This window comes from Capra hircus, chromosome 17 (assembly GCF_001704415.2).
Source record: "Capra hircus breed San Clemente chromosome 17, ASM170441v1, whole genome shotgun sequence".
Classification (NCBI taxonomy): domain Eukaryota; kingdom Metazoa; phylum Chordata; class Mammalia; order Artiodactyla; family Bovidae; genus Capra; species Capra hircus.
This window is the reverse complement of record NC_030824.1, coordinates 41,089,203-41,111,933: the sequence shown is the minus strand read 5'-3', so window position 1 is coordinate 41,111,933 and position 22,731 is coordinate 41,089,203. Positions and strand designations below refer to the sequence as shown.

The window sequence follows — 22,731 nt, the reverse complement described above, 5'->3', positions numbered from 1 at the left end:
AAGTCATCCCTGGTGCTGTGTCTAACATTTTGTCCACTGTCCTAGGGGACATTATCATGTCCTACCTTGAAGCTCTGGATTCTACACTGCATGGTCAGAAATTTTGTCAACACTGAAGTAGCTGTTCTCCTCCCTCACCTGTATGAGCACATTGGAAGGCCAGTTACCCTGACATGGAGTTGCCTGTTCACTGTCAGGTCTCAGAAGGGACCTGGTAGCAAGAGTTACCAAAACAAACAAACGAACAAACAAAAAGGAATAATAATTTGAAGCTGATAGCCACAGGCCAGGCACTTTCTGCCCATAAAAAGGCCCTTTTCTTCAGTGTTTTCATCAACTGTAACAAAAGAAGCAAGAAAAAAATAAACAAGTTGCTTCATATTGTAAGCCAATCAAATCCATCATGATGGCATCCAAGGAAGATGGCTAGTTGATGCTGATGAAAAAATTATTTTCTGGTAATGGGCCAAGGTTCATTTTCTTTTTTTAAATAAAGGTAGATATTTTAAAGCTGCTATGTCCTTTCAAAAATAGCCTTTACCTTCCCTTTATAAGAATTTTTTTTTAAGTTGAAATTTTAGCAAATTAGATATGCATATGCAAATCATTGTATAAACATGCAAAACATCCTACACAATACTAATACACAGAGGGTTTTTTTTTCTTGCTTAAAGATAATAGAACAAACAATATTCTCCTAACATCAACTTTAATATTCAGAAAGCAACTATTATAAAAAGTCTGAACTAAAAAGATTAAATAGTCTCCTTTTAATATGTCACAGAAAACTTAAAAGTTAAAAAACAATCAGAATTCTGAAATCAATTGTGAAGAAAGTCAGAAGACAGCAACCATTTTTTTGCCATTGATGTTCATCTGCAAATTTTAATATAAACATTTATTTGCAAATTAGCTAAATTTCACTTGTTCAATTTTAAATATATACACTAGTTTTCTCAGTGGCTCAGATGGTTAAGAATCTGTCTGCAATGCAGGAGACCCAGGTTCGATCCCTGGGTTAGGAAGATCCCCTAGAGAAGGTAACAGCAACCCACTCCAGTATTCTTGCCTGGAGAAGCCCATGGACAGAGGAGCCTGGCAGACAATAGTCCATGGAATCACAAAGAGTCCAACACAACTGAGCAACTAACACTTTTACTTTTTAAATTTTTATATGTAATCATTCACATTATGCTTTTTTCACTAATATCCTTGTAAGCAGAGAAATATCTCAGTAGAGAAAGCAGGAGTCATATAAACAACAACATGAACCAATATAAATTTTCTAAAATACTTTATATACTTTACTAATATTTCCTAGAAATAAAATACAAAAGACTATTAAAATCCTCTAATTTTACTAATAAACAGCTTATAAAAATGTGTTATATTCATTATAAATGATGTTAAAGTTTGGCATTATAACAGATTTTCCTACCCCATCTGTTCAGTGACTTACATTTGGCGCTTAATATACTCTTTGAGCACTGCTTCTTCCACAGGATACACCTGCACACCTGTACCGTCATCATAGTAATACATCATACTGGCATTAGGCTCTGTTTGAAATGGTTGATCAGTCCTTTCATCATGTTCTCGATAACCATATGAATAATCAAAGTTCACTTGAAGTAGCAAAGAAAGAAAAATGATCACAGATTGAAAAAAAAAAACAACAGTTACTATAAAAAAAAATCCAAAGTGAAGTTTCTCAAGGGTTAACAAATACAAAACCATCTTTATTATCAGACAAAAATCAGTTGAAACACTATATGGTATAGTGGGAAGAACAGAGGATCTGTACATTTTTCAACGTTCATCTAAGTTAATAAAACAAAAATCATGTCTTACATCGAGGATTTCCTCTGCCCCGGCCTCTTCCTCGTCCTCGGCCTCGTCCTCTAAAGGAGCCTCGGATATTACCACCCTCACTTCTCACACTAGAAACTTCATCTTGATCATCTCTCTTTTCTCTTTCACGCCTCCAACCTTTTTTAAAATAAAAATATTTTTATATATTCCAGTTTGCAACTATGATTGACATCTTATAAAAATGTGGTAACCACTCCACCCCACTTTGTAACCAGTTATTAGTAACTGGTCATTCTTCAGAAAGATAGAAACTGAAGAGATTACACAGTAGTTTGTCAAAATCTCTGCCATAAAAGGGACATCTTATGTTGTTGTTCAGTCACTAAGTCATGTCTAACTCTTTCCAACCCTATGAACTGCAGCACATCAGGCTTCCATCACTATCTCCGTGAGTTTCCTCAAACTCATGTCCATTGAGTCAGTGATGCCCTCCAACCATCTCATCCTCTGATATGATAATAATAATAATAATAATAACTTATTAGAAGATATTCTAATAAGTAAAATAACATACTACAAAGATAATGACATCCTTTCCTAAAATTGTACTGTTAAAAATTCAGGAAGTTCCAAGGTAACTGAGTTTTATACAATACAAAACTCCAAAAGAAAAAAAAAAAGACAACTTGTTTTCACCCTAACAACTTATTTTGAGAAATATGAATTTTGAAGGAAACGATATTTCTATTTAAGTAAAAGACTTTTTTCTTTTTTTAAGAAAAAAGGAAATGAAAACAGAAAAACTGAGAGAAGATATCAGAAGCACAATACACAAATTATATCCAGCATACATACAGAGCTCACAAATGTATCTCATGCACACGCACATTCTCACACATGCAGTGACTTAGATGGAAAAAATCATTAAAAGATTGGAAGGGCAAACAAGGAAATGTAAAGAGACAATAAAAAAAGATGCTCAGTGTCACTGGCCTTGAGAAATGCAAGTTAAGACAATCAAAGAGTATTTTCTAATCTGTACCAGTGTGAAAAATATTTTAAGGTCCTATAATATCAAACATTGACCAAGATAGAGAAGATAGAACTTTTGTATAATGCCAGAGTAAAAACAAACACATTTCAATTTTGAAAAACTGAAACAATGAAATCAATGTAAAGGTTTGTATACCCTAGAGACCAGGGTTTTTCACCCATGGCATTATTTACATTTTTGAATCAGATAGCTTTCTAGTGTGGGGGCTGTCCTGGGTACTGTAGGATGTCTTCGTGTTATTCTTAGTTTCTACTCACTAAATACCAGTAGCAAGATTTATAATTTTATATAAGTCATATTTTGTGGACAATTGAGTAAATATAACTATTAACTAGATTTTAGATGATATAAGGGAATTAGTGTTGATTTTCTTGGATGCTGCATTTTCTTGGGACATCAGTGCTCAAGTGTCACAATATCTGCAAGTTACTTTCAGACGATTCAGCAGATGAATTAAAGATAGCCAAATTACTAAATCTAGATGGTGATTAGACAGGTATTCACTGTACAATGCTTTCATAGGACAACATGCCTTAAAAATTATTAGACTCAGTAGAAGGGGCTTCCCTGGTGGATCAGTAAAAAATGCACTGGCCAATGTAGGGGACACAGGTTTGACCCCCAGTTCAGTATAAGTTTCTGCATGCTGTGGAGCAGCTAAGCCTATGCACCACCACTACTGAGCCTGCGCTCTAGAGCCCATGATCCACGTCAAGAGAAGTCACTGCAATGAGAAGCCCATGCGCCACAACTATAGAGAACTACCCCCCCACCACAACTAAAGTAAACTCACGCAATCAAGATTCAGCACAGTCGAAATTAAATTAAATATTTTTAAAATAAAAAAAATAAAAAGATTTCAGTAGAAAACTACAAAACTAAATGCTCAGGGAATTCCCTGATGGTCCAGTAGTTAGGCCTCTGCACTTTCACTGCCAAGGGCACAGGTTCAATCTCTGGTCAGTGAACTAAGATCATGTTGTGTGGTACACCAAATATATGTATGTATGTATGTATGTGTGTATCTGTGTAAGTGTATATATATGTGTGTGTGTGTATATATACATACACACATTTACCATACCACCTAGGAATCCCCTCCTAGATGTTTACGGGAAACAAAGACATATGCCCACAGAAAAGCTTGTATACAAATGTTGATGGCAGCATTAGTCATAACAGCCAAAAACTAGAAACATGCCAAATATCCATGAACAGATGAATGGATAAAGGAGTATATCCATTCAACAGAAAACTGTTATGCATTAAAGAGGTAGAAATTACTGATATATGGAACAATACTGATGAATGTGAAAATCATTACGCTGAGCAAAAAAAATACAAGAGGATATAATTTATATAGTATAGTTAAATTTATTCTGAAAAGGTAAATAAAATCTGATACGAAGTAATCTTAGACTTGACAGTAATTTCAGTGTAGTTTCTTTGATTATTAGTTCAGTAAAGTTGACTTTTTAAAGGATCCAGAAATAAACATAAGAGGCTCCCAAGAGCCAACTCTGGGACAATTTGAGCATTAAAATTAAACAATCATGGTAATGATTTCAACCGCTGAAAATATAAGATGACTTTAGTCCACACCAATAATAACAGGGAGTTGTTTCTTACAGTGGAATGCCAATAAGAAATGCTGCAATAGCTAAATTAGCATTTGTAGCCATCATGGTTAATACCTCAGTCATGTGAGAATAAAAATCATCAGTGGAAATTAAAGTGAAAGTGAAAGTGAAGTTGCTCAGTCGTGTCCGACTCTTTGCGACCCCGTGGACTGTAGCACACCATGCTCCTCTGTCCATGGGATTTTCCAGGCAAGAGTACTGGTGTGGGTTGCCATTTCCTTCTCCAGAGGATCTTCCCGACCCAGGGATTGAACCTAGGTCTCCCACATTGTAAGCAAGACGCTTTACCTTCTGAGCCACCAGGGAAGTATGAAAAAATGGGTATTCTCACATTCTCAAAGTCTCTGACCACAAATTACATATTAATCACCAAGGGAAAAAAGAGTATCTTTATCATAAAGAAACCTGGAGTACCTCATCTTAACCAAGTGCTCAAAGTTAGGATCACCAATAATAAGATACACCAATATCATATGTATTTTCAAGTTACACACTTGAAAGAAAATCATTTAACCTTTGCAGTATTCTTGCCAAAAACTCATAACCCAATCATGAGGAAATATCAGAAAACATAACCCAATCATGAGGAAACATCAGAAAACCCCAAGTGAGATACGGCATAGACACATAACTGTCCTATGTCCTTCAGAAAAAGATCATCATGAAAAGACAAAAGTAGAACTATCTCAAACTAACAGAGATGAAAGAGAAGACAAGTAAGAGCAACATGTGATCACAGGTTAGATTCTGTGAAAGACAGAAAAACTGCAAAGGGCATTACTGAGAAATTCTATCTGTGGACATACAGACTGTGTTACTGTTCTTATGATATAGACTCTTTAACTCTGAATAAGGGGCACAATATCTTCAACTTACTCTCAAATACTTTATATTGTATACATGGTTATTACAACAATGAGCATTAAGGCTAAATTAGTCATTTTCCTCTTAAAATGTTACTTACTTTGTGTGTCATTTCTCCTATTGTTATGTGATGATTTATTTGCTTCAGGTTGACATCTTGAGCTATTCCGGGACCCTGGTCTTTCTTGACTCTCTGGTCTTACATCTTCTAAGTGCAGTGGTACCCATCTGTGCTTATTAGCTTGAAGAAAACAAAATAAAATCATTTAAGGGCAATGTACAATTTTCATTAAAGCTTTGCAATTGTGAAAGGACTCTAAATTTTAATTAAGTAAATGAAAACTGCAAAGTTTTTAAAGCTCAAGTTAAAAGACAATGATAGAATATAACTGGAATTCTTTTGCTTTTAAGTGAAATGTACACTCTTCCATTTAATTCTGACAAAGAAGTTATAAAAAAAATATTAAGTACACACACTACTTTCATCTAATACTTGATACTTAGGCTTCAGAACAGGGTACACCTGAAAATTATTTGAATATTGATTCAAAACACTTTTAGTTTAAAATAACTGCCTCAAATTTTAGTTTATCCAGTATAACTACTAATGAGCTTTTTCAAAATGAAGTTTAACTGCAAATCTAACTTCATTTGATAAATCTTTGTATTTTCCTAAGTTCTTCAGAGATATAAGCAATTTGACATTTCTTGTTGACTAAATGATAGTGTAATTAATAGCTATAGTACAGTGAAATCTTTACCTATTCATGGATCGCACAGTTAAGGTTTCAAAATGTTCAGATTTCTGCCCAATACAATTTTCAACTAAAACAAAAAGATTCATGGGAAAAGGAAAAACTACCAAATTAATTAAGAGAATATTAGTGTATTAATTTCCTACAAATATGGCAAACTATGGACAGATAAGGCAAAGGGAATAAGAAAGAATCTAAAAGTTCTCTAAAGTCTATACTCTAAATTCTAATGAGTATCAATGAGATTCTTTGAGGATAAAAAAGCCCTTGTTTTAGGTTTCCCTGGTGATAAAGAATCCACCTGCCAGTGCAGGAGACACAAGAGATGGAGGTTTGATAGCTGGGTTGGGAACATTACCTGGGTTGAGAAGGAAACAGCAACCCACTCTAGTATTCTTGCCTGAGAAATCTCATGGACAGAGGAGCCTGGCAGGCTACATTCCACGGGGTCACAAAAGAGTCAGACACAACTTAGTGACTAACAACAAATTGCTTGTTTTAAAGATAAACGTGTGCTCTGTGTGTTTGTGTGCTCAGTCACTCAGTTGTGAAGAAATCCAAACTACTCACTGGTGACTACCAGCAATCAACTGATTAAATACGATTCTTCATTACTACAGCTCTCTTTAAATACTTAAAATCAAAATGAAGGTATAAACAAACTAACCTCTTTTTCGTTGATTGCTTAACTGAGCCTCATCCTCACTGACATTTTCACCAGGACCATCTAATTTTGTTTCCCGGTTTTCTCTGCTTTCATTGTTAACACTTCTCTTTTCAACCTTGTCTTCTCTTTCTTTTCTATTTTGTGGCTTCTTATTTCCTTGACTGATGACATTCTGACACTGCAAAAGGTTTTACAGAGTTAAATTTTCATGAACATTTTCTCTAACATATTCCCAAATTTGTGGTAATACCTTACCTACATATCGTAAAACAAATGACAACTTTTATCAAAAATAAAAAACTACAAAAGACACTGTTAAGAGAAAAGTCAAGTGAAAGACAAGGAGAAAATAGTTACTAAGTATCTGATAAAAGGACTTGTATCCAAGATATGTAATGAACTCTAAAATGCAGCAACAAGGAAACAATTAAAAAGTGGGCAAGGGTTAAACAGACGTTTCATCAAAAAGATATACTGATGGCAAATGTACATGAACATGTACTTGACATCAATAGAAAAGTGCAAAGTAAAACTACAATGTGATACCATCACACACCTACAGTAAGACTGACCACGTCAAGTATTAGGGAGAATATAGAGCAATTAGAATTCTCATACACTACTGGTGGAATAAAAAGTTTGGTAATTTAAAATTTTAAATAGCTACCACAAAATCCACCTATTCTACGCCCAAGAAAAATAAAAGCATATATCCTTGCAAATTGTGTACACTAATGTCTATATAGTAGCTTTATTCCTAACAGTCAAAAAACTGGAATCAACACAAACGTTCACCAGTAGGTGAATGGACAGTATTATATCCATCAATTGACTACTACTCAGTAAATAAGAACAAACTACTCATACATATAACATAAATAAAACTCAAAATAATTAAGCTAAATGAAAGCCAGGGGCAAAAAAAATACATGCTGTATAACTCCACTTACATAAAACTGTAGTAAATACACTGTATATCAACTATACTCCAATAAAAAGTTTTTTTTAAACTGGAGAAAGGGCAAATTAACTAAGTACAGCTTATCAGTGGTTGGGATAATGGTGTGGAGAGGGACATAACAGGGAAGAATTACAAATCAAGTTCATTATCCTGTTTGTGGAGAAAGTTTTACAGGTCAAAGGATATCAGACTGTACCCTTCATATACAGTTTATTATGTTGTTTATTCATCAATTAAATTGTTTCATATATATTAAACTATACTCCGATATTACTGCACAAAATACAAATAACAAAATGTACAGTGTCAAATGAAACCATGGAACCAGATGACTATATACACTACTTCTTTAAAAAGAAAATCCTCTTTATTTATTATTATTTTTTTTTTTATTTGGCTATGGCTCCAACATGTGGGATCTTAGTTCCCCAACCAGGGATTGAACCCATGCCCCTGCCAGTGAAAGCATGGTCTTAACACCCGGACAGCTAGGGAAGGAACTAAAAAGCTTTTTGATAGACTATTTCAGAATATCTTTTTAGAACTTCTTTCATAGTTAAATTAGAAATCAATTTACTAAGACTTCCCTGGTGGTCCAGTGGTTAAGAATCACCCACCAATGCAGAGGGCATGGGTTTAATTCCTGGTCCGGGAAGATTCCTCAGGCCTGGGGTCAACTAAGCCGGTGCACCACAACTGCTGTGCCTATGCTCTATCCCTGCTCACCATAACTAGAGAAAGCCCAAGAGCAGCATAAAGATCCAACACAGTCATAAATAAATAAAGCAAACATAAAAATCTAAAACTGTTTTAAAAAATCCATATACTGAACATCTTTTGATATGTTATACATATAATATGTATGTGTATATAAAGACAATACTTCAACACATTGGAAAAATTTTACTCAAACGTATATAAAATAAATTTTGAAATACAAAATGGGCTTCAATTAGACATTACATTAAAAAATACTCTATTTGTAGGCATAACATGAAGTTGACATCCCAGTATACCCCAACCTTTCCAAATATATGGTCCTGAGAAAACAAACAGAAGAAGGCAACAGGATGAAAGAAATCAAAGTATTTGAAAAATGGGTACTTTATCAATGTGATTCTCTAAATTTGAAGTAAAATAAAGTTGGCATGTGAAATGAGAATACTTTCCCTTTATTAAAAAAAAGGTTTTAAAAGAATACTCACTTCAGTGTTCACTAATTCACTTGGTGTTGGCCAGTTTGCCATATCGCTGAAATCACTAGCCTAAGAAGTAATAAAAGAAGTGTTATACAAATTAGGAATTTTTTAAATAGAAAAAGATTTTTCTAAAAGTAAATGTAACTTTTAAAATCATCTACATTCATCGATATGTAGGCATTTGCCAAATTAATCCAAAACTTTCTCCCAACAACAGAACCCAGAAAGAATGCTTTGGTCTTATAATCCAACTCCTGGCACGATTAACAACTTTGACTAAACTGATAGACGCAGGATAACATATGCATATGGAGATCTGGAAAAAGCTACAATTCTCTAGTATATTAACATCAAACATTAATGACAGAAGAGAAAAATACACAGTAATCTGAGGAGCTCCTTTCAGAATAGTCAAAAATTATTTATTGTCAAGTATACCTTATTGGATTTCTTTGTCTTGAGTTTTCCTGCTTTTATAATTTTGGGGGAACTGAGCTCTAAAAAAAAACAAAACAAAGAACTGTTTTTTATAACCGTATCACTTAAAATATTTGGCAAAATAACAATTAAACCAATTTCAGTAAGTCAATGTAGTCATTATTTTCAACAAAATGCAAAGTTCTAAGACTCAAATTCCTAACAAGAAATCAATCACATTTCAAACATGGACTGAAAGTGGTCTTCAGTGTTCAAATAAAGAAGAAGAAAATATTAACAGCTTACTGAACTGACAGAACCAGTCCTTTCACTAACAGGTGTAACATGGAAAAATTAGAAACATAACACATTTTTGTAAAGTTGGTGAATCAATTCCCAATGGGATGTATTTTTCTATATACATTATATATGTTGTTGCTGTTTAATTGCTAAGTAGTCTCTGACTCTGCAACCCCACGGGCTGTAGCCCTCCAGAGCCCTCCTCTGTCCATGTGGTTTCCCAGGCAAGAAAAATGGAATGGGTTACCATTTCCTTCTCCAGGGGATCTTCCCAACCAAGGGATCAAACCCATATCTCCTGCATTGGCAGGTGGATTCTTTACCACTGAGCCACCAGGGAAGCCATATATTATATATATTATACATATATTTGTATATATAAATATATTCACATACATCAAGAAGCATCCAGAAAATAAGTCAGAAGACTTCAATTTGTCTTTGGAAAAACCAAAATAGCTTATCTCTAGAATCAAGCCATAAAAAATAAAACAGATGTCTGTAAAAGCATGTGTAAGACTATCACAGTATCATCACCTGTCCCTATCTTGAATAAGAACACAATGAAGGTTAATAATAGTCTCCAAATGAAGCTTTAAAATGTCTTTTACTCTAGCACGATGATTATCTAGTTAAACATGCCCTAAAGTAAATATTAAAGTCAAATAAACAGAAAACACAATAATTTAGTAAACAACAAACACCATAAATCATGGCAATGACCAATTCAGAGTAAAATAAAATGATTTTTGAGTTAAAACCAGAAAAATTCAAATAAGATATTATGAAAGGAAGCTGGATGAAGGATGACGACATCCCCAGGGATGGGCACACAAGGAGTGTGAATATTGTAAAAATTATATTTCTAAAGCAGATAGTGAGTACATGGCTATTTGCTCTACACTTCCTTATACTTTAGGGACACAAGTAAATGTGTAAGTAAATGTCAGTCGCTCCGTCATGTTCCACTCTTTGTAACCCCCCATAGGATGGTAGGCTGCAGACCATGGGGTCGCTAAGAGTCGGAAACGGGTGAGCAACTTCCCTTTCACTTTTCACTTTCATGCATTGGAGAAGGAAATGGCAACCCACTCCAGTTTTCTTGCCTGGAGAATCCCAGGGACGGAGGAGCCTGGTGGGCTGCTGTCTATGGGGTCGCACAGTGTTGGACACGACTGAAGCGACTTAGCAGCAGCAGCAGGCTGTAGCTCACCAGGCTCTTCTGTCCATGGAATTCTCCAAGCAAGGGTAGCCATTCCCTTCTCCAGGGAATCTTCCCAACCCAGGGATCAAACCTGGGTCCCCTGCACTGCAGGCAGATTCTTTACCATCTGAGCCACCAGGGAAGCATATTGTGTAGTCACTAAATCGTGTTCGACTGTTTGCGACCCACAGACTGCAGCTAATCAGGCTCCTCTGTTCATGGGATTTTCCCAGGCAAGAATACTGGAGTTTGTTGTCATTGGGGAGCTTTCCAACCCAGGGATCCAACCGGCATACCCTACATTGGCAGGAGGATTCTTTACCGTTGAACCACAAGACTATTATTAACCTAATGAGCAATTCACTCTCAGGTCCAACTATCCTATTTCAACAATTTTCCACCACAATTATGAACTCAAAATTTTTCAGTAGCAAACACAGTACAGTTTCATTTTTAATATGACTACTTAGCACTGTTTCGAAAACCCTGGCAATTTTCAGCTTATCAATTATTTCATAACAAAAAATTCACAATTGCGCTTCCATTTATAAATAAATTCCCCTTCTCCAACTTGCTTCACCTCTTCTTAAAAAGTCTACAGAAACTACTACAGGGAAATGTATACATCATGTAAATATGCATAGGGATAAATACTTCATTAAGAAAAATGAGATGCAGAAAAAAATATGATGGACGGGTAGGACAAAAAGGGAGGCAGGAAAAAAATCGAACACAAACAGTATTTGTCAAATATTATCTGGAATTTGACTAAGGTATATCCTACAAATAGCACATGTATTTTATGAAAGTTACACAGTGTCAAACATTTGAAAGACTTTTCCCTCAGCCAAGTAAAAACACATTCTAAAATGTTGCTAAGTCAAGTAAATTATTGCCTGGTGGTTACAAAACACAGCCTTACACAAACTATTTGATGTAATGGGAAGTAGTTAGGGATAGGCCACAAAAGTGAGTTTTATTACAAATCAAGAAGACATTAATAATCACAAAATTAAGGTCAGAAATTTAAAGACTATTCTGACCACATAAACTTTTAAACTTCAGTATTAAATGACAAGTTATTTACAAGCAAAAATATTTGAACGTAAGTTAATAATCATTTTGATTTAAAAATCAACACAGTGCCATACCCTACACAGACACTGATTATAACCTCTGGCTAAAAGAAGTTGGGGAGGTAACCCAATACTGTAAATCAACTATACTTCAAAAAAAAAAAAAGCTGGAGGTAACTCCCTGGCGATTCAGTGGTTAGCACACAGTTCTCTAACTGCCAGAGGCCTGAGTTCAAACCGTGATTTGGGAACAAAAGATTCCGCAAGCCATGCAGGGCAGCCAGGAAGGAAGAATCTTGATCTTTATTTCTTCACACATTTAAAAAAAAAAAGAAAGAGAGATTTTTACTTCAACCAATTATTTTGTTTAAATTTTAATCTCTCAACTTTAACTCTTCCTCAGGTAATATATGGGAAAATAGGCCACATTTAACTCTGTGCCCTCTATAATTCTGACATTTTATTGACAAGAGTATCTTTAAGTACACATTGTAATTTGGATATATAGTTTACCAATATGGTAATTTATTTTCATCAAAAGATATTTGACAAATTATGCTGGCCACTGTGGTTGGATACTCTGGGATAGGAAAGAGGGATTTCTTAATACTGGTTACCAAGTGGCACTTATAGTTAATTTACTTTTTTAAAAGGAAGACTGTCCTGGAACATTCCTGTTCCCAAGTCACAATTGTTTCCACAGAAACAATGTTTCCTGATTAATGAGTTTAGGAAAAGAACTGACTTGCAAAGCCAGCACCTTTCCCCTCTTTCCTTTGGGAGCTAGCTGTCCACAAAAAGTAATAAGCATTCTGGTCTGCTCCTTCATGCTATCAACCACACAGGGTAGACTACCCAACAGAGGCAGAAAGGGAACACGCAGTTGTGCAACGCCAACTGTGAACACATTTGTCTAATTCCCAAATTCAACATAAGGAAGTCCTTTGTGCTGCTCTCTTAGACCACCTCATCAACCCACTCTCTTTTCAGTTAAAAGAATGACATGAGCTTTAAAAAAACAAATCTGAATAAAAGATAAACACGATTCAAAAACGAAATAGCAGTGGCCAAACATGAAATGGCACTAAGAAATTTAAGTGAAAACAATTTTCACCTATTATTCTGACAAAAAAGAAAATGCCAAGCGTTGGGAAGCCTGTATAAATGGACATTTCTCTCATGCTGTTGGAATGAATATGAAGTAGTAGAATCTTTCAAGGATAATCTGTCATTTAAAATGTATATACTATTTTTGGAATGTCCTGCCAATCCAGTAGTTAGGACTCTGCTCTCACTACCAAGGGCCTGGGTTCAATCTCTGGTGGGGGAACTAAATAAAACCCCCAAGCCACATGGCAAAATAGTACTACTACTACTAATATATATATATATATATATATATATATACACATATATATACATATATATATATCCTTTTAAAAGATAAGCAACAAGGACCTACTGTATAGCACTGGGAACTGTACTCAATGTTTTATGATAACCTATATGAAAAAATAATCTGAAAAAGAAAGAATATACATTCTGAATCACTTTGAGGTACACCTGAAACTAACACAACACTGTAAATCAACTGGAATCCAATAAAGTTTTTAAAAATTAAATTAATAAAATGCATACACATTTTAATGAAAAAATTCCATTTCTTAGAAATTAGCTGAGAATCAAGACAAGATACAAAGATGTCTGTATAAAATTTTCATTGTAGGGATTTCTGGCGGGCTAGTGGTTAAGACTCCATGCTTTCACTGCAGGGGATGTGGGTTCAACTGGTCTGGAAACTAAGATCCTGCTTACCGAGCAGCACAGCCAAAAAACAATGTTCATTGTAGCAGGTAAAGGGCTTCCTAGGTGGCTCAGTGGTAAAGAATCTGGCTGCCAATGCAAGAGACACAGGAAACACAGGTTTGATCCATGGGTTGGAAGATCCACCGGACTTCATTAAAACAAATAACCTCTAGGAAGTTCCCTAGATAACTGTATTTAAATAGATATCCTCTAGGGAGGTCCCTGGTAGCCTATAGTTAGGATTCATGGCTTTCACTGCCGTCACTGCTCTAGAAAACTGTTCAGAGATCTCACAAGCTGTGTGACATAGCCAAAAAATAAATATGTAACTCCTATATTCAACAATATAGTAGTTATAGTATTGGTACATTTATAAAAAATAATGCAAAACTTAAGAAATAAGAAAAATTCTACATATAATTTTATACACACATATAGAACATGTAAAACAAGACCAAGAAAATATTTTCATATTCCCATGTTCCAAACAAAATGGAGGAAGCTGTTTTCCCAGTATGTCATTAGATAAAAATCTAAGACTGAAAAAGAAAGCCAACCTAAAAATTTAGAAATATAGAAACTTTAATTAAAAATTTTCAGACAGATGAAGCCTAAGAAATTTAAGCTCCAATATATATATACATACACTGTGTATATATATATATACACACACATATGTATATATGTGTATATACATATGTATATATATCTAACATATACACACACATATACATACATATCTCCAAGTATATATGTATATATAAACAAGTACGTGATCTTCATATATCCATTTTTCAATTACTGGTGAGCCAAAATACAACTTTGAGTATTACTGTAATATCTTAATCTATAAGGAAACAATTCCTGATAAGAAAACAATTCATTTGAAAAGCTTGGATAGTGAGAACAAAAAAATTCAACATGATAGGTGATTTTACTCTAATTTTCATGACCATAATCTTTAGCAAAGTTTTAATTAAGAAAAGGCATTGACAGTTATCAATCATTAATCACATGGTTTTATTATAGTTAAGGAAGAAATGTCATCAAATGCCATTTTATTACAGTAAATGAGTACCTCAAAAAAATATGTAAAAAAGCCTACTTACTTCTCAGACTCTAAAATTGAGACTCAATCTGTAGTCACTTTAGAGAACAACCTGTCAACAAATACACTGTGACCTAACAATTCCACATAGCTATTCTAGAGTAAATTAGACAGTATATAAGAGAAACGCATAAAGATGTTTGAAACAACCAGGACGTTGATTAATGGGAAAATGGCTAAACTGACCACATCATTTATAACTGACCACTTCTCTGCAATTTTTTAAAGTTTAGACTAAAAAGCATCAACTTTATCACAGGAAAAAAATTTTATAAAAAGTATGTAGATGGTAGTTAACTAAATATATGATGATCATTTTGCAATGTTGTTTAGTTGCTAATTTGTGTCCGACTCTTTTCCAACCCCATGGACCGAAGCTTGACAGGCAGCTTTATCCATGGGATTTTCCAGGCAAGAATACTGGAGTGGGTTGCCTTTTCCTTCTCTGCAGGCATGCTAAGTCGCTTCAGTCGTGTCCAACTCTGTGGGACCCCATGGAGTGTAGCACACCAGGCTCCTCTGTCCATGAGATTCTCCAGACAAGAACACTGCAGTGGGTTGCCATTTCCTTCTCCAGGGTATCTTCCCTACCCAAGGATCGAACCTGTGCCTCTGAAGTCTCCTGCACTGGAGGCAGGTTCTTTACCACTAGCATCATCTTGATTTTCTTGACCCAGGGATCGAACCCGCATCCCCTGCATTGGCAGATGGATTCTTTACCACTAAGCCACCAGGGAAGTCCACAATATGTATATGCAAATCTGAATCACACACCTGAAACTACTGTTAATATAATTTAAAAACTCACTGTAAAGAAAAATAAAAGGATCAGGTAAAATTTTAAATTGAGAAAAGTCTAAATTGCACATACAAAACACTGTATTTGGAAATAATTTCACAGAAAGGTCTGAAAGGATATTCAATAAACTGGTAACGTAACTTTTTCTTTTTGAAGGGAACAGCAAATTTCTGTGTATATAAAAACATATTTATGTATAATTTATATAACAAGTAAAACATTATTAGATTTACAGTAAGCTTATTTGAGGTTTCTGGGAAACACACTTGGAGAAAAGGTTGATGGGGTCAAGACGACTAAAGATGAAAAAGAAAAAAATAATTTTTTGTATTGTGACCCAACCTCTCAGCATGAAGGATAGTTCCCCAACCAGGGATTGAACCAGGCCCTCTGCAGTGAAAGAGCCAAATCCTAACCACTAGGTCACCCGGCAAGCCCCCAAATCAATATTTTTGTGAGTAAAAATTAAATTTAGAAAGCTGGTTTTTAATATGCAAAATATAACCATGGGTACAAGGTAAGTGACTCATAAATCCCATACTGTAACTTTAGTAAAGGTCTTCAAAATAAGTAAAATACTTTAAACATGGATTGGGGAACAATTCTTTCCAGTCTCCTGACAAGAATTTAAGACCACAATGATACTATTCTAGGCTCTCTTGTGGGCCAGGCTTTGGCTGAAAACAGGTTCTTATCTGGATTACCAGAAACACCAATACACAAGCCAGAACCATTCCCAAAGTGAAGGAAAGTGTATCACAGGGCTGAAGAATTCCTCACTTGCAATTCAGCTAGAACTCCAGGTTCTAACAAAAAAATCATGACTACAAGTCCAGAAATACTTTGCTACATTTCCTATGTTTCTATCTCTGGTAGTAAACTTTCTGGCAAAAATTTTATGGATGGAATTCTGGTACTTTATTAAGTGAGTGACAGTAAATCCTGGTTTGGCTAGGAAAAACGTAAGTTTAATTTTGATATTATAGCATAATTAATATCCTCTTTCCCTCTCATGAATCTCTTGGTTTATAGGATAAATCACATAGGCTTCCAACGAAAAAGATTATTGTACTAATTTAACACTCCCCTAAGTTTGCACCTATTCTGGACTCTGAACCATAAAGGGCGTCTGTCTGCTCCTATATCATTATTCTTGAAGTTGCAAATTTACTTAGGAAAATAGAAAGCTGGCAGATTTAGGTTACAGAAGGCCCTCTGGTATTAAGAAATGAAAGAAAATATATCCACTTCATTCATTTACAAGGCCCAGAAATCTTGGTGAAAGTCAACTAGATAGATAGTAGCTAGTCTGGTCTAGAACGCAAATTGTGCATTTCTACTCCACAAACTCTTATCTAAGTTACCTAGACAGAGTTTTTCACTTTCGAATAGAAGTTGCATATAAGTACAGAGTCAGTGTTGAGGATAGACTATAAAGTTACTACAGCACTCCAAGTATAAAGAACAGTATTCCTGCAGGTACCGAATAGATTCCAAGAACAGAAATGTTGCCTACAGAGAAACATCGGCAAAATTAAACTCTCTATGAACCACACCTGGTTCATCAGCAGATGCTTAATCTGCAACAAACAAAGATTAAAGTCCCTAATGAAGGCACCTGCAGGCTAATTATATTAAACTGTTAAATATTTTAGCAAGGTAATCTCCAATTAAAATTTGAGTCTTAAAACCTATCAAATTAATTGTAAAATCAAGAGGTTTTTTTTTTTGGTAGATCACTGACTATAATGTATAATATGTGTAAGTCTCAAAGTAGGGAGGTGAGACAGACATTAAGATTCACTAAATTTTTCGAATTAAGACTTTTGTTCTCTTCACTTAGTAACAGTGGTAAACAAATAGAGCTTTGCAGCTAGGAGAGAATGGTGGCAAGTTTAAATTTAGAGAAAAAATTCTGAGTAGATTTTTTTGTGTTAAGGTTTATCAAATGATCATTTAAAGACCATCAAACCTCTGATGTAAAATAACTGTTTAAAGTTATACTTTAAACTATTTGTTTAAAGTTCTGCAGCATTAAAAAATGATTACTACTGTGCAAACCAACTAACACTTATCTCCCTCTATTGGAGTTCCTTAGAAGAAATGTTACTATAGCTGCAATATGTGTCTATAACTATCACCTTATATTTGACCATTCCTTAGTCTCATTTGATCCTCACAACCCTGTAAACACGCTTGAATTGTCCCTGTTTCACTGTTAACCTTGAAGAAAAGCAAACACTTGTAAGTAAACAGCTGTAATTTCTATATGAGAAGTTTAACTTACTACAACTTAATTAGACAGCAAAACTAGTTCGTCTTCGTTTTATTTGGGATATCTATTTAACTTAAAAAAAACTTGAAGTTGTTATAACCAAAATAAATCTCTAGGGAACATAGGGCATTGGTCAGCATTAAATTCAGTGGCACAATCTTACCTCCTCTAGGAAGGACAAGTAACTGAATGTTTGTTGTTATATAGTCGCTAAGTTGTATCCGACTCTTTGCGACCCATGGACTGCAGCCAATCAGGCTCCTCTGTCCATGAGATTTCCCAGGCAAGAATACTGGAGTGGGTTGTCATTTCCTTCTCCAGGGGATCTTTCCGGCCCAGGGATCCAACAGGCATACCCTACATTGGCAGAACGATTCTTTACCGTTGAACCATAAGACTACTATGACTACTATTCACCTAATAAGCAATTCACTCTCTGGTCAACTACCCTATTTCAACAATTTTCCACCACAATTATGAACTCAAAACTTTTTACTAACAACTGCAGTATAGTGTTTCATTTTTAATATGACTTAGCACCGTTTTGAAAACCCTGACAATTTTCAGCTTATCAATTATTTCATAATAAAAAATTCACAGCCGCGCTTCCATTTATATATAAATCCCCCGTCCGACTTGCTTCACCTCAAAAAGTCTACAGAAACTTCTGTAGGATGAACTGAACATCTACCTCAAGTCAGCTTTCCCAAGTCACTACCACGTGGGGCAAGACACAACTGAGGCAGTGCCAGCGGAGTGGCTCGGCTCCATCGCTCCCGCCGTGCCCCCACTAGTCAAGGAGAACCCGAGGTCCCACCTCTTCCTGTCGCTCCCTTCCCAGATGTCCATTTATGTAAATAGGCAGAATGAATGACACCTTGGAACGAAACACCTCCGACTGACAGGGCAAGGAGCCCTGCCCCTGCCCCTCCCCCAGCCCCGCGGAGCCTTGGTCGCCACGAGTCGCCCCTGCACACACCCTCCCGGTGCCCACCGCAGAGGAGCCACAGACCTGCCTCCAAGGTTTCCAGTGGGAGCAACGGCAGAGGCCCCGTCCCAGCGGGGGACAGGTGCTGAGGAGGCTTTCTGGTCCAGGGATTCTCCTTCGGCGGCGGCGGCGGCGGCTGCAGCTTTTCCTCAGAGCTGGCCGCTGCCTCCTCCTCCCGGGCGTTCTCGGCCGGCGGGTCCCGCGGCAGCGGTCGCGGCGGCTCCCCGCCAAAGGGGCCCCCTGGCCCGCGCGCCTTGTGCGCCAGGTGCAGCGCCAGGGGCTTCACAGGCACCGCCGCCTGAGGCACGCTGTGTCCCAGCACCGGCGCCGGCGACGGCTCACCCCGCGCCCCCGCGCTGGTGGCGGTCGCGGCCCTCTCCTCCCTCGCCGCTTCCTTGCCCTCCCGTTCGAGCGGGGCTAGCTGCTCGGCCTGCCGGCTCGCCGCGGCCGCCAGCGACTCCCTCTCAGCTGCTGCCGCGGGAGGCTCCTCCCGAGGGTGAGCGGCGGGCACTGGAACGCGAGCAGACATGGTCCCCCTGCCCCAGCCGCCCCAGCCAGGGGGGGCCCGGGGCAAGGGAGCCCGGCTGCCCGTCGCTCCGCCGGGACACCGACTGGCTCTGGCCTGAGGAAGAGAACCCGAGAACCCGGCCGCCGTCGCCACGGCCGCCCGCGTTGGGTGAGGAGGCCGTGCAGCTCTCGGCGTGCCGCCCCTCCCCGCGTCGAACGGGGCGCTAACCGCCCGTCGGCCCAGCCTGCCTCAGCGGCGCTAGCCCCGAGCCTGCCAACACGCGCCGGGCGTCGCAGCCGCAGCCGCGTGCCCTCACCCGGCGCGGGCTGAGGCAAAAGCACCGCAAGCCGGGGCTTGAGGACCTCTAGCAGAATCGGAGAGGCGCGCGCTACCTCTGCCGGTAACTGCTCTCAGGGGCGGAGGCGGGGCCGGGAAAGGGGGCGGTCCGAGAGGACGGAGCGGGGGCGGGGCCTCCCGGAGGAGCGTGACGTGGCTACTCACCGGCTCCGGACCTCGCCAGGCCGCCGCCCGCGGTGGGTGACTGACGAGCCCGCCTGGGTGCCGCCCTGCTTGAGGGCCGGCCCCGCCCCAGCGGCCAGCCGAGGGGAAAGGAGGGCGAACAGGGCGATTCCCCGGCTCCCGGGCCACGGCGGCCCTTGCTACGGGCACAGGGGCGGGGCGCGCACCAGGCCTCTGTGACTCGCAACGGGCTTGCGCCTCGCTCGGCCGGCTATGAGGGAGGGGCGGGGCGCCCGACGCACGTGGCTCTGGGCAGCCGGGGGCTGGGGTCGCTTTACCCCGGGCCCTGAAGACCAGTTCCCTCGGGGCGAAGTGGGTAATCTGGGCGGCCGACCCCGGGCGGCTCCCGAATGGGCCTTAGGGTCCCTCCTCCACCACCGGGCCAATTTGCTCCCCTCGTCCGTCGCTTCGCCCGGTGAAAAGATTTCCCCTGGCGTTTTCAGGCACTGTGGTAACCTGTGATCTTGAGTCACGTCAAAAATAAAAAACTGTAATTTATAGGTAACTTTAAGAAACATTTGCCCCGGGACCAGAATTAGTGCATTTCCCCGCCCTTATTCCCACCCACAGTCCGAAATTTTTTAAGTGCTTAGGAGTAAAACAGATAATACTAAGCCGGCTTAAAAAAAATAAAAGTTACAGGTTTTGTCTGTGTCTTTTTAAAAAAATGTTTTAAGTGTTTCAGGTGTACAGCAGAGGGGTTCAGTTATATATATATTCTTTTTCAAATTATTTTCCATTATAGCTTGTTACAAGATATGGAATATAGTTCCCTGTGCTATATGTTAGGTTCTTTTTTGTTTATTTGGGGTTGTGTTAGGTCTTTCTTGCTGCGAGGGGTACTACTTTTCTAGTTCCAATGATCAGGTTTCTCACTTCATGGCTTCTCTTGTTGCAGGAGCACAGGCTCTAGGGCTCCAGGGCTTCGTAGTTGCGGCTCCGACACTAAGGCACAGGCTCAATAGTTGTGGACCATGGGTTTAGTTGCTCGGCATTTATGGGGTCTTCCCTGACCAGGGATCTAACACATGTTATCTGCATTAACTGGCGGATTCTTTACCAGTGAGCCGCCAGGGAAGAACTGTTCGTTTTTATACAAGGTTTGGTTTTGTTTTGTTTTGCTTTGTAGAGAACCGTTGTTTATGAATTAATTCGTAGTCCAAATACTTTTTCATGGAATGGATATATGTTCAGTTCAGTTCAGTCGCTCAGTCGTGTCCAACTCTTTGCGACCCCATGAATCGAGGCGCCAGGCCTCCCTGCCCACCAACTCCCGGAGTTTACTCCAACTCATGTGCATCGAGTCGGTGATGCCATCCAGCCATCTCATCCTCTGTCGTCCCCTTCTCCTCCTGCCCCCATCCCTCCCAGCATCAGAGTCTTTTCCATTGAGTCTCCTTGGACTGCAAAGAGATCCAACCAGTCCATTCTATCAGTCCTGGGTGTTCTTTGGAAGGACTGATGCTAAAGCTGAAACTCCAATACTTTGGCCACCTCATGTGAAGAGTTGACTCATTGGAAAAGACTCTGATGCTGGGAGGGATTGGGGACAGGAGGAGAAGGGGATGACAGAGAATGAGATGGCTGGATGGCATCACCGACTCGATGGACATGAGTTAGGGTGAACTCCGGGAGTTGGTGATGGACAGGGAGGCCTGGTGTGCTGCAATTCATGGGGTCGCAAAGAGTTGGACATGACTGAGCGACTGAACTGAAGCAACCTTATAAACCTTTTTCCAGTCATTGTTCTTTAGTTGCTAAGTCGTGTTTGACTCTTTCGTGATCCCATGGCTTGTAGCCAGCCATGCTCTTCTGCGTATGGGATTTCCTAGGCAAGAATACTGGAGTGGGTTACCATTTCCTTCTCCAGGGACTCTCCCCGACCCCAGGATCGAACCTGCATCTCTTGCATGGCAGGTGGATTCTTTACCTTTGAGCTATCAGGAAAGCCCATTTCCAATTAAATAAGTCATTGTACGTCCACCTTAAAGTGTGTTTCCAGAGAGGTACCATCTTTACTGGGCTTCCCAGGTGGTGCTAGCAGTAAAGAACCTGCTTGCCAATGCAGGAGATGTAAGAGAGAGATATAGGTTGGATCCCTGGGTCAGGAGGATCCCCTGGAGGAGGAAATAGCAACCCACTTCAGTATCCTTGTCTGGAGACTCCCATGGACAGAGGAGCCTGGCAGGCTACACTTCATAGGGTCACAAAGAATCGGACAGGACTGAAGCAACTTAGCACGCACCATCTTCACTTACTCTTATCGGTGAAGCCTTATGCTTTTACCTATCAACTAGGTGATCTTCCTGTTATAATCAGCCTTTTGGAATTTCCCCAGGTACTTCTTCAGTCTCTTTTACAAAAGCCTGTTAAAATGGTATCTGTTCTCAGTTTAGTCGCTCAGTCAGATCCAACACTGCACCCCATGGACTGCCGCAAACCAGGCTTCCCTGGCCTTCACCAACTCCCAGAGTTTGCTCAAACTCATGACCATCGAGTCGATGATGCCATCCAACCATCTCATCCTCTGTCATCCCTTCTCCTCCTGCCTTCATTCTTTCCCAGCATCAAGGTCTTTTCCAGTGAATCAGCTCTTCACATCAGGTGGCCAAAGTATTGGAGCTTTAGATTCAGCATCAGTCCTTCTAATGAATATTCAGGACTGATTTCCTTTAGGATTGACCAGTTTGATCTCCTTGTAGTCCAAAGGACTCTCAAGTCTTCTCCAACCACAGTTTGAAAGCATCAATTCTTTGGTGCTCACCCTTCTTTATGTTCG

The 22,731-nt window shown here is 38.9% G+C and overlaps 1 protein-coding gene across 5 annotated transcripts in view; it reads right to left on the bottom strand.

The window, feature by feature from the left end:
* LARP1B (La ribonucleoprotein domain family member 1B) overlaps positions 1 to 19,833 on the bottom strand; it is a 124,583-nt gene extending 104,750 nt beyond the window's left edge. Inside the window, exons 1-7 of one of the 5 annotated variants that reach the window (XM_018061521.1) lie at positions 18,950 to 19,833; positions 9,391 to 9,449; positions 8,959 to 9,018; positions 6,793 to 6,970; positions 5,471 to 5,611; positions 1,852 to 1,989; positions 1,460 to 1,625 (exon numbers count right to left, since the gene is read on the bottom strand). In XM_018061521.1, coding sequence (XP_017917010.1) covers positions 1,460 to 1,625; positions 1,852 to 1,989; positions 5,471 to 5,611; positions 6,793 to 6,970; positions 8,959 to 9,018; positions 9,391 to 9,449; positions 18,950 to 19,454 — 1,247 coding nt within the window. In that variant the 5' untranslated portion in view covers positions 19,455 to 19,833. Of the gene's footprint in view, positions 1 to 1,459; positions 1,626 to 1,851; positions 1,990 to 5,470; positions 5,612 to 6,792; positions 6,971 to 8,958; positions 9,019 to 9,390; positions 9,450 to 18,628; positions 18,798 to 18,949 lie in introns of those variants that run through there. The other 4 variants (XM_018061522.1, XM_018061524.1, XM_018061525.1 and 1 more) reach the window with 4 other exon arrangements.